The 13,108-nt window shown below is 41.4% G+C and overlaps 1 protein-coding gene across 1 annotated transcript; it reads left to right on the plus strand.

Annotated features, from left to right (window-relative positions):
- Window positions 1-556: 556 nt before the first annotated feature.
- Window positions 557-885, plus strand: LOC124095750 (large ribosomal subunit protein eL33-like; the record flags this gene model as incomplete). The annotated part of the gene is given in 2 exon segments (XM_046449040.1): window positions 557-641; window positions 644-885. Coding segments are annotated over 2 exon segments (327 nt in total), but the record flags the coding sequence as incomplete, so codon positions are not given.
- Window positions 886-13,108: the final 12,223 nt, after the last annotated feature.

Genomic DNA, 13,108 nt, shown 5'->3' on the forward strand with positions numbered 1-13,108 from the left:
GGCAATATGGCTCAGTGGTCAAGTGCCCCTGGTATCAGGCATGGAAAACAAACAAACAAACAAAAGATTAAAAAGATACACTACTTGGTTTATCCTTATACCCTAGTCAGGCACCAGTTCATCCCAGAGACTCTTCCAGCTAGTGATTTATAGGAATTCTGGAAAAAGGGAGAATGGAATGGAGATGTGGGACTGATGGTGATGGGACCCTGACACCTGAGGAATGGGTACCTTGTCCTGCTAGAAATAGGACTTCTAAAAGAAAAATCTAACTGCCAAGTGTGATAGTGCATGCCTATAATCACAGGGACTCAGGAGGCTGAGGCAGGAGGATCAAAAGTTTGAGGCCAGCTTTAGCTATTAAGCAAGGCCCTCAGCAACCTAGCAAAACCCTGTCTCAAATAAAAAAATAAAAAAGGGGCTGGGGATGTGACTCGGTAGTTAAGCTCCTCTGGGTTCAATCCCCAGTACCAAAGAGAGAGAGAGAGAGAGAGAGAGAGAGAGAGAGAGAGAGAGAGAGAGAGAGAGAAAGAAAAAAAAAGAAAAGAAAAATCTATCTGGAAGGCTGGGGTGCAAGGCCATTTTTGTTGGCTATAAGCAAGATCTTCAGGACTAAAGGGCGTACACAGCTCTTCTAAAAATCTAAGGGTTTATGTCAGAGATGAAACTGAATTCCACTTGGGCAAGATATGTTCTTATGTGCAGAAAACAGAAAACAACACCATGATTCCTGGTGGCAAATCAGAGAAAACCAGAGTAATCTGCGGAAAGGTAGCTCGTACCCATGGAAACAGTGGCATGGTTCATGCCAAATTCAGAAGCAGCCTTTCTGTTAAGGCCATTGGGCACACAATCCATGTGACACTGTACTGCTCAAGGATTTGAACTAAAAAATAAATAAAACTGGATTTGTGCTCTTGTAAAAATATTTATATATATATATATGCTACTTGTTCTGGCTCTAGTACAACTTTCCTGAATTATCTGGAGTTACTCTCCAGTTTAACTTGTGTCTTACATAATGATGGTACCTGGCTTTAATTTGGAACATTTATTTCGGAAGCCTTCTCGTATATAGCACCTCACATGTTATTCCTGTTGTATTCCTGGGGAGCTGCGGTTGGGTCATGTGATAGGATCAAAACCAGAGCTACCTCGAGAAGACAGGCGCTTCACTTTATGGTGATCTTTCTTGCTTCACTTTACGGTGATGTTTCTTCCCTTCCTCTCCTCCATCATGAGAAACTTCTCCTTTGGGACTTAATTAAATACTGGAGTTATATTTTATTTCATTCCGGCCTTAAGTTTTCTGGTCATACAAGATAAAAGCAATCCTGAGCTTTCGTGAGACGAATGCTCCAGAAGTACTAGTTAGCTACTGGTCCATTTGGCTGATCAACGTTTATTTAGCACACACCAGGTACAACACATTAGGTTACCTTGTGATGATAACACCAGTCAAGACATGCTCAGCCCCTGCGCCCCCCGAGTGCACAGTCCAGGAGAGAGCAGGTCCGAACCATGTGGAGTGGGGGAGCTTGGTGGAGGAGATTCAGCACATACTCAGGTTTCCCAAGTGTTGATGTTCACAAGGAAGCAGAATTGAGTTTCTTAGTTGGCCTGCATCATTTGCATATTGGCTGGAATCCATCAGCTTTGTTCTCTCTCCTCATCCCAGAGGCAATGTACTTTCATCTTTATCTTTTCTCTCCAATTTCCCCCTTTCTCCTTCAAAGTCTTTCTCCCTAACTCCAAAAGTGATGCCCAACACTCTTCTCATCCATAGTCCTGAGGGACACTCAGTGGTCCTTGAGCTCTACAAATATGTCCATTCCTGAGAACCAAGGGACTGTCTTTGTTCTACTGTTAATGGTCCAGAACAGGACCAGAGGGAACATGGGCCAAAGGGCATACCATGAAATGTGTCTGAATGTGCCCCCACTTTATGCTCTTTTGCTTCTGGGGTCAGTAGAAGAATATAAAGCTTTTCAACTTTCTTCAAAACATGTGCCATGAAACTGATTTATCAAAAAGAATAACAATAGGGGCCAGCACAGTAGTGCATGCCTATAATCCCAATGACTCAGGAGGCTGAGACAGGAGGATCACAAGTTCAAGGCCAGCCTCATCAACTTAGTAAAACCCTGTCTCAAAATAAAAAGAGCTAAGGCTGTAGCTCAGTGGTAGAGCACTCCTGGGTTTAATCCCCAGCACCGCACCCCCCCACACACACACACAGACTAGTCTGTCAGTCAGCTTTTGGTCACTAAGACCAAATTACCTGACATAAGCAATTTAAAGGAGGAAAAGTTTTTTTTTTTTTTTTTTTTGGTTCATGGTTTCAGAGATTTCACTCCGTGACTGGCTTAAGACAGAAACATCGTGAAAGAAGAGAGTGGCAGAGGAAAGCTGCTCAATGCATGGCAGCCAGGAAGGAGAGTGGGAGTGGGGAGGGAGAGGAGCAAGATATAATCCCCAAGGGCATGTCTCCAGTGACCTACTTCCTCCAACTCTCAGTAGTCCACTCTACCACCCACTGATGAGGTCAGAGCCCTCATGACCCAATCACTTCCCCAAAGCCCCACCTCTGAACATCACTGCAATGGGGAGGAAGACTTCAATGCATGAGTTTTGGTGGGGTGGATACTTCATATCCAAACCATAACAATAGCAAGCAGTCATGAAGTAAAACTAGACATGTGTTGAAAGGGCATTTGACACAAAGACTGCATTTTCTTTTCTTTTCTTTTCTTTCCTTTCCTTTCCTTTCCTTTCCCTTCCTTCCTTCCTTCCTTCCTTCCTTCCTTCCTTCCTTCCTTCCTTCCTTCCTTCCTTCCTTTCTTTCTTTCTTATTTATTTATTTTTGTGGTGCTGGGGATTTAACCCAGGGCTATTCTCCCACTGGGTTATACCCCGTTTTGCTTTTATTTTGAGATATTAAATTGCCCAGTCTGGCCTTGAACTTGTGATCCTCCTGCCTCAGCTTCCTGAGTTGCTGGAATTTACAAGTATGTGTCACCACATCTGGCAAGATAAGATTTTTCTAGCAGTTTAGAGCACACACTTGTCCATTGTTAAAATGTACAGCTTTCTAGACAGCCTTAAAGATGTTACTATGGTTTTCTTAGAGAGTGATTTGTACAAGGCATTATTTTAAATCATAGTTACTGCCAAAAGAGGCAGATTGGGGCACTGCAGGATAATTGGAGGGTGGGGGAGTGAAGAGTATTACAAGATTTTATACGTACTAAATTTCTAATCTCTGGAAAGTGATAGAGATCTGAAAGAATACAAAATGTAGATTAAGCCAGGAAGTAATTTAAAAGTCTGGATATTCGATCATAATATCTAGCATTATTTCAGAGAATTTGCTAATATTAATTACTCCTGGCAGCATTCACATTACCTAATGTCAACAGCTGCATTTTGTCTTCACTGGTGAAGATGAACAAAAAGGGAGTTAAAGGATTGTTCAGATCTGGAAAGGAGTTGGAGGCAGAGCTTGTTTCTAAATCTTGCCTTTTCTACCCATCATTAAGAACTCCAGCTTGGAGGAAAGACAAGTGCAGGTTCAAATTCCAGCTCGGTCACTTCATATTTATGTGACCCTAGGCCACTTGACTATGTGGACCTCAGTTTCTCTATCTGTAAACTGAGAACTTGTCATAGATTACCAATCCCTGTATCCATTCCTTTTGCCAGGCTATTTTCCAGTAGTTTCCCAAGGGCAGGAGTGCATTAAGGTGCTCCCCTACATTTTTAGTCTTCGCCATGTGACTTTCTTTGGCCAATAAGCTATTAACAGACATGTTGCAAGCAGAAAGATTAAATGGATTTAATTAGGCTTATTCAGAGTTGTGATCGGAGCTCTGCAATTGTCCCCAGAACATAACCAGACCTGCTGGTGGAGAATGAAAGGCACGTGAAGCTGATTTGCTCCATTCAGGCCAAAAACAGCCAGGCTCGATCAGCCTCCAGTGAGCCCAACTCTCCATGGCCAGCCAAGATCAGCAGATCCGTTTAGCTGTTGTGCCAGATGAAGAAGCAGTAAGTAGTTATTTCTGTATGCCACTGAGGTTTCATTAAACTTTTCCTTATGCATTAGGGCTGTGACAATAGATTATTGATAAGTGATTATTGTTTTGCATCACTGGGACCAAAAGACCTGACAAGAACATTTTAGAGGAGAAAAAGCTTATTTTGGCTCAGAGTTTCAGAGATTCAGTCCATGGTCTGAGCACTGGATGTGAGATGAGGCAGAATATCACGACAGAAGAGCACAGTGGAGGAAAGCACCTCAGGACATGGCAACCAGGAAGGAGAAAGAGCACCACTCACCCAGGACAAAATAGAAACCCCTAAGGAGCACTCCCTGTGACTCACCTCCTCCAAGCACACCCTACCTGCCTTCGATTACCACTTTATTAATCAAACCAGAGGAGTAATCCACTGATTAGGTTACACCCCTCTTATCTAATCATTTCACCTCTGAAAGTTCTTGCCCTGTATCACACATGAGCTTTTGGGGGACACCTCATATATATACCATAACAATGGTAATACCTGTAATACATGTATCAATTTAAGTGGGAAAATACATGGCAATCATTTCACCCAGTCCCTAATAACAATAACAACAATGCTAACATGTGTTGTTCTTTAAGAGAAACAATTTCAGAAGAGGCAAAAGTATTGGAAATTCATCTGTGAATCCTGAACAACACATTTCATTGGCAAGTTTTAAAGAACCAGGCAATTTTAGTTTTTGTAAAGGTCCAAAATGATGATCCAATTGCATTTTTAAGCTTCTAAATATCCTTGCAAGCTAAACGGTTCTTCTTTTCCTAAAATATTTATTTTGCTAAAATTTTAAAAAGCAAAACCAATACACACACACACACACACACACAAGTAAAGAGATTCAAATTCACAGTCTACTGAGAGAAGCCAAAGGCTAGCCTCATGAATAAACCTAAGCTGTGGGTTCTACTGCCGTGAAGGGGCTGGGCAGGGAACAATGTTCATTACCAGCCTCTGTTCTTTTCCTATTTGTAAATCTTGGAGTCATCTAATATAATGGGTAAGAAATGGGAGACCTAAAGTTTAAATTCTGGTTCTGCCCCTCTGTGATCTTGTGCAAGTTAAACTTTATAAACCTCTATTACCTCATTCCTTAAGTGGGGATAAGAACAGTAACCTCCTAAGGCTGTTCAGGGATCATATAAAATTACAGCTGCAAAGCTCCTTAGAGCTGTGCCTGACACACAATAAACAGTCAATAAATATTAGCTATTCCTACTTATTCTAACAGAGAGTCTGCATTCTCTCCGATTCATTTCTATTTTAGCTAGATTCTGGGGACCACGTGGATATCTGCGTTAGCTAAGCCTAAGATGCCTTGCTTCCAAACAGGTCATGAGCACTGAATCACCTATAGCCATCCCAGATATAGATCAAAAACCAAGTCTCAGATTTCATGCTCCAGTGTAGGGAAAGGCTACACCTATGAAGGAGAAGAAGAGGGTCAGGACTTTGGATGGCTGCCAAGAGCCATGTTTCTTTGCTACTTCTAAGTCACCCACCCAGCCTCTTAGGAGAAAAGTTTTCAAAGTGACTTGCAGATTTATACTGTAGCTCTGCCTGTGACACACAGACAGATCAAATGACCTTCTCCTAATCAACCAAGGGCATGAGCAGATTCTCCTTCTCCTGGACACCAATGTTCTTTCTTTCTTTTTTTCCTATTTCTCTATTATTAATTTAGTGAAATCAACCACAGAACCAGTCTACCCTGAGTATGGGCGTCCTCCTCAGATAGGGGAGAAGCCCAAGTTCTCACTCTCTTCTCCAAGAAGCCACCTCCTGGGTGGCTTCTTCCCTCTCTTCCTCCCTGACCTCTAGAAGTCAAAGAGATTCCTGTTTCATCCCTCAGGGCTTTCGTGAATGCCAATGCCAAAGTCAATCACAATTCTCTTCCTCATCTTCAACCCTGCTCAGCCAATGCTACCCAACCAAACAGGGTGAACAATGAGTACCAGATGAAAATAAGGCCCAAGTCATATGCCAACACTATAAAATTCCTGAAATTACTGCCACCTTATAAAAGTTAACAATACAAAACTTTCTCCCATTATCAATTCAATCTGCTGCTCCCACAAAGAAATCTCAGTCCAAAGTTCTACCCTTTACTATTTCCCCTTACTGACTTGCTTGCAGGCAGAAGGGATGGTATTTGGGGGTGTGGGTGGAATCTGGGGTCCTACTTGAGCAGATGTACCATGGGCACTGCCAATGTAGTTGGAGTAGAGCCTTAGCACCTCCAGCCAGGGACTATTTCTGTCCTGAGACATTCATTTCCCTCTTGTCTAAAACACCCAAGGGTCAACAGAGAGCACATGAAAATATCATGGCCCCTGCCTTAATCCCATAAAATTCAGAAGCACAAACAAATTCCAAATTAAAAATACAAACATCCATTTCCACCTATGCTAGTTCCCAAGCAAAGGACAGCATTTCCCAGAGCCCCACATATGTTATAATCCAGACCCTTATTGCTAGTGACCATTGTAAAGATTTGGTGTTGTCCAGGTCTGCGGGGGAACTAAGTCCTTTTCTTTCCAGGGAGTGATGCCAGTGAATTTGTGCCAACCTTTAGAATTTAGGCCTTGGGGAGTTCACAGGACAGAGCAAGCCTGCATGGAGACCCGAATTGTGCCATGTTCTTCCTGTGCTTTGCCTACACAACGGGAGCTTACAGACGTGGATCAAATGGCAATTTAGAAAACAAAGATGAAGGATGTTCTATTGCCCTCATCACTAACTTGCTGTTGCCAAGAGTAATCATCGTGAAGAGATAATGCCGTCAGTATTCGAATTTAAATGTTAAAATAATAATAAAGTCTGTGGTCTCCTAAGGTTAGTTTATAATAAAAATAACTTCTTGATCCTGGAAAAGTTATCTGGTTTCTTTCTCCCTTTCATTCTCCACTTAATGACTGGAGTTATTATTTCCATGGTGGTCTCCAAGCCACACTTGGTTTCTATGTAGATTGGCATGTCACCTCCAACAATTTCACCAGCTGCCTTTTCCTGTCAAGAGAATATGATTAAAATATTAACCCAGCTTCTGGACTAATCTAGCAAGAGTTATATAAATCTCTACACAGCACTTGACTTGCTGTTAAATATGCCATGTGTCCTCTCTTTATTTTTTTTTATGCCTCCACAGGAAAGTTAGCTTCTAGCAAAGCAGGCAGAAACTTTGGTAGCCCTCCGCCCTTCTACGTTGTTCACCTTGACTTCTCAAACCCAAGAATGGGAGATTATAAGTCCAAGTTCAAAATGTGGGTTTCCAATGAGCAGAAATGAACTGGAGGATAACATCTAGAATCTAAGTTGCGCTACTTTGGCGGCCCAGCCATCTGGCAATGTTGCAGAAGTGACAGTGGACAGAGGGCTTGCTCAGGAATCCATGACAGGCCCCACGGCAGTGCTAATTCACCCATTTGTCCTGCTGACTGGAAAAACATCCAGAATTGCAAATCCATCACTCAGGGAGCATTCGCTGAATCTGCCCCTGGGCCTAGCACTGAGCTAAACCCTGGATTTTGAGGAGTTTACCATCTGATCACTATAATTAGAGACCAATTGAGTATTAAACCATGTGACACTAAGTAGGTGTTTTGAAGAAAATGATCCTTGTGGGCTGGAGTCCTTGGGAAAGAGCTCTTAGAGACTGCAGGACTTTGAAGGCAGCAGCAAAACAAGTGAGGTTTGTGACGGTGATAAATGTGCTTGGGATAGAAGCACGCTGGGGGCACACCAGGCTTACCGGCCAGAGGAGCAGATTCACCCTGGAAGGAGCTGCTGGGCTTCCGGCATCCTGCCAGAGCCCTCATCACCAAGAAAATGGGGTTCCTCTCAGGTCAAGAGGAAATTGAATCTTTCCTGAAAGTGTTTAGCATTTGAATCATGATGGTAACATTGCTGACATAAAAATCAGACATCCTTAATTTATTTAGGCCTCCAATACAGAAACATCATGGAAGGGAAATGACTTTTTACCAATGCCAGCACAGGCTGGATCTAAAGAGGAAAGCATTTTCCTGCAAAGTGAGGATTACTAATGGATTAAGGGATGCTAACAGCCAATTGGTAATACTTTCTAGGATTAGCATGATCACACGGTACAATTCTATCTGTTTCATTAATTTACAAAAGTCATATTGTAGGTTTTGACCTAAGTAATTGATGGAAATAGCAATGCTTTTTATTATTTTCCCTTAACTATTAACTTTGCATTTATCTGCATATTTTAACTAAACTATGAGCATTATTTGACAAAATTGTCTCTGGAGAAACAACCCAAACCTAACCAGCTCGTCCTATGATTAATGATAGGACAAGTGGAAGCATTTTTCAACATGGCAAACTTGATTTTCCAAAAGAAAGGCAGCAAAGGCCTTTACATTTAGCTAAATTTTCTCCTTCACATTTAGCTAAAATTTTCTCTTTCACATTTAGCAAAAGTGCTGACTGACTCAACTAGTGCTGTGGGTTAATTCTGAAATCTTATCTCACACTAATTATTACGTAAAACTGAAATATAGAGCTATTTATCTCTTTGGGGAGTTTTTTTTCCCCTCCAAATGAAGAACAATCTCCTTTCATTCTAAGTATCATCAGAAGATCAGGTTTTTCATAAGGTAAACAGAAGATTTGCTTAATCCGATGTATCTAATGGTTTCTCTGCACTCCAACCTGAGAACCAACAGCAAAATGGGCAATTGTAGGACCCAAAACAGGGGCTCACTGGGCATTAGAAGGTCAAAAGAGGTGTGATATTCATTTGGTACCCCTCTCAAAGAAACCATGTCCACTTTGCTCTACTTAAAGACTTTCAACAAAATTGGCCTGGGATCCACCACTCACATCTATGCTACTCAATGATTTATGGTGATATCAGAATTTCCCAGTTTATGGTTATAGGTTGCAGGCTCATACCTGCATATTTCTCTGCCAAACCATCTGAAAATCAAGTTTATTATGCTGACTGCAAGAGTGGGGCTGTCCCAGACCACCACTTTAGCACTTTGCAGCAAACACACACAAGGCATGGTATACATCGCAGACATACACCCCTGGGCACTCCCAGGATCATGCACAATTCCCTGGAGGCTGCTTTTAACCCCAGGCCTTCTCCAGAACAGGAAAGCAAGGTAGATATTTAGGGAAGAGAGAGTATAGGGGAAGAGTTAAATTGACCCTAAGGTATGGTTTCAATTTAGAAATAATAATAATTTATAGATATTGGTCCTTTATTAAAATAAAAATGAATTGAAACATTTCATAGAGCTGTTAAAAACACCTGGCTTGGATACTATGTTGCTTGGAGCTACCAGTGCCAGGGTCACAGAAGTCAGTTGTAACTGGCCCAACAGGCTGCCTACCTAGGGCCTGGTGCCATTGTGCTGCCTTTTCCTGATAAAGAATGGACCAGTTCCCATGACTGCATAGGATGATAACTAGTGTGAACTTGGGCCAGCCTGGTAGAATTCACATCCTCGTGTCACAGTTTTTTTTCTTTGCAGTGGAGATATTCACAAATACTCCAACTCTCTTCCTCCTGATGGAGATGGTAGATTGCACAACCTGGCCACCATAAAGTTGGGCATGACTCTCTCAGATCTCCCAAATAGAACATGTGTTTAATAAGCTCCCAGGAGATTCCTATGCACATCTGAGTTTATGAAGCCCTGTTCCTAAGACACAGAGCATCATTCACCCATGTTCTCTTTTCTAGCCAGTGAGCAGAGTTTCCACGTAGCATTTCCTTTAGTCTAGGCCCCTTAATCTCCATCCAGAAAGGAACAAGAAGTGAAACTTGAGAGAAATAATCTTTTCTTCCAAGTCACTAAGACTTGAGGGTTGTTATATTGGTATAACCTAACTAATTCTGATTGACTCACTTAGCACTCTGTGACCTTGGACAAGTTACTCAGTTTCCCTATGCCTCAGTTTCCTGGATATAAAATGAAGATAACAGTTCTTACTCATAGGGATGTTAAAAGGACTAACTCATTTTCATTTTCCCAGATGTGGAACACCTATTGTTATGGTCTAGATGTGAGGGGAACCTCAAAAGCTCATGTGTGAGACAATACAGGAGGGTTTATTTTTATTTTTTATTTTTTTGGTGTTTTATTTGTTTTTTTTTTAAATTTTTTATTGTTGGCTGTTCAAAACATTACATAGTTCTTGATATATCATATTTCACAATTTGATTCAAGTGGGTTATGAGCTCCCATTTTTACCCCATATACAGATTGCAGAATCACATCAGTTACACATCCATTGATTTACATATTGCCATACTAGTGTCTGTTGTATTCTGCTGCCTTTCCTATCCTCTACTTGCCCCCCTCTCCCCCCCTCCCCTCCCCTCCCCTCTTCTCTCTCTGCTCCCTCTACTGACATTCGTTTGTCCCCCTTATACTATTTTTCCCCTTCCCCTCACTTCCTCTTGTATGTACTTTTGTATAACTCTGAGGGTCTCCTTCCATTTCCATGCATTTTCCCTTCTCTCTCCCTTTCCCTCCCACCTCTCATCCCTGTTTAATGTTAATCTTCTTCTCATGCTCTTCGACCCTACTCTGTTCTTAGTTACTCTCCTTATATCAAAGAAGACATTTGGCATTTGTTTTTTAGGGATTGGCTAGCTTCACTTAGCATAATCTGCTCTAATGCCATCCATTTCCCTGTAAATTCTATGATTTTGTCATTTTTTAATGCAGAGTAATACTCCATTGTGTATAAATGCCACATTTTTTTTATCCATTCATTACAGGAGGGTTTAGAAGTGAAATGATTGGGTTATGAGAGCCTTAACCTGATCAGTGCATTAATCGCCTGATAGGGATTAACTGGGTGGTAACTGTAGGCAGGTAGGGTATGAATGGAGCAACTGAGTAGATGAGGGTGTGCCCTTGGGGTTTACATTTGTCTGTGATGAGGGGAGCTCCTCTACTTCCTGGTAATGTCCTGAGCTGCTTTGTTCCAACACACCCTTTCACCATGATGTTTTGCATCACCTCAGGCCTGGAGGAATGGAGTCGGCCATCTAGGGGCAAAGACCCCAATAAACTTTTCCTCCTCTAATTGCTCTTGCCAAGTCTTTTGGTCATATCCAGAAAATAGCCAAATAAAACACCTATAAAAACTTAAATATAGTACATAATATATAATTATCTGAGAACATGAATAAAATTATAATATTAATATGATACATACAAGCTCTAAATTAGGATTTCCAACCTATTTTAATGTACTTTGGTTGACTTTGTTGAAATATTCCCAGAATTAAAAAACCTGGGACTTAATGAATTAGGGAGGTACATATGAACAGGGCTTGGCACACATTAGGTACTAGTGCTAGGTAAACATTACCTTCTATCACTGACACACTCGCTCCCCACAGCTCAAATCTACCTTGTGATGTCTAGTTCTTGTCTCCTAGGCTCAGTGACCATAGTATCCGGAAGCTCCATCCCTGTCAATACTCCACACAAACATGGTGTACCCAGAGAAGCAAACATCAGAAGAGAATGAAGATGGACGGTCCTCTGAAGTGTTTGTCTTTATTATGACAACAGGGCCTATGTGCCTTCCCTGTCTTCACATCATGCTTCTTCCTACCACTCTAACTGCATACGTGGTCTCTTATCCTTTCACTGACCTTTCCAAATCCCAAAGCTCCCTACCCCTAGCATCTAGACATTGCATTTGGCTATCATACGTATGAAGGCTTTGTCCTCAATTCAGTGCTAGGGGAGAAATTAAAGACCTAATAAGTTTTCTGTTCTTTTCTTCTTATTGTCTTTCCCCAAAATCAATTGTGTGTGTTCTAGCATCAGAGCATGAGCAGACCCATTGCAGAGAAAATTGGGGAAAGTAGTAATGAGGATGGTACGGAGATGGTTTCTGTTTATGTTCCGGGTTTTTCAAAGCGTTCAATAGATTTCTGACATTATAGTAACTGTTCTTACAGAGGATAAATATTTGACAACATTTTAAATATGATCATAAATAAATGCATCATATATCATAAACCCAAAGAAAATGGTAAATTACCTTTTTCCCTTGCCTCTCTTAAAATGTACATAAATAAAAATATCCCAAGCCACAATATTTTAGTGTCTTAAATCTTTCATCTACATTTATAAACCAAAAAAAAATTTTTTTAAAAAATCACAATGCCAAAGCAAAGCTGAACATTGTTATCTTCCAAAGTCACAGAATTTGAATGAGGACCTCAGGGAGCCACGTTCATCCCTATACCTACTTTAGGCCAGTGGGCAGTGAATATTCTTAAAGGGCAGACACTAAATAGGCTTTTTGAGCCACATGGTTGTCACCACATTCCACTCTGTCATTGTAGCACTAAAGCAACTATAGACAATATGGAAAAAAAGGGCTGGCTGTGATCCAATGATATGAACACTGAAATTTTATTTTCATGTAAGATTCTTGGGTCAATAAGTATTATTTTAACACCCTCCCACCACCATTTAGAAAAGTAAAAATATGTTTTAACTCATGAATGGTATGAAAACAGGTATGGGGCTGAATTTGGCCCATCAGCCACACTTTGTGGATTCTTGTTCTAGATTCTCAGGCTCATGTTCAACGGATGGAAGGAAAAAATATTCTGACACTTGTGAAAATGGAAAGGAAGATTTTATTCAGGATTATAGTGGTTGGTGTCAAGAACAGCACAATAGGGGAGAAAGACTGGGCTCAACCCTAAATACAGAAGTGGCGACTGATAACCAACAAGGGGATGAGGGGATCAGTGGGTGGAAAGGGGCGACATTAAGGGTAAAAGAGTTCTTGCCAAACCAATTTAGGATTCTTGCTGAAGGCAAGCCAAGGATTTTCCCATTAGGCAGGGGATGAGAAATAGAATATGATATTGAGGGTCAGAGATTCTCTCTGAGTTAGCAGGATTTCTGCTAACGGTGGACTAGACTATGCAGGCCCAGTGAGGTGCAGCTGGCCATGGCTGAAGGTTGAGGGCATGGAGCTTGACTCAAGTTTGGTCAAGAGACAG

Source organism: Marmota monax, unplaced genomic scaffold (genome assembly GCF_021218885.2).
Source record: "Marmota monax isolate L192 unplaced genomic scaffold, Marmota_monax_Labrador192_F-V1.1 WCK01_AAM20220418_F8-fsc00030, whole genome shotgun sequence".
NCBI classification, from domain to species: Eukaryota; Metazoa; Chordata; class Mammalia; order Rodentia; family Sciuridae; genus Marmota; species Marmota monax.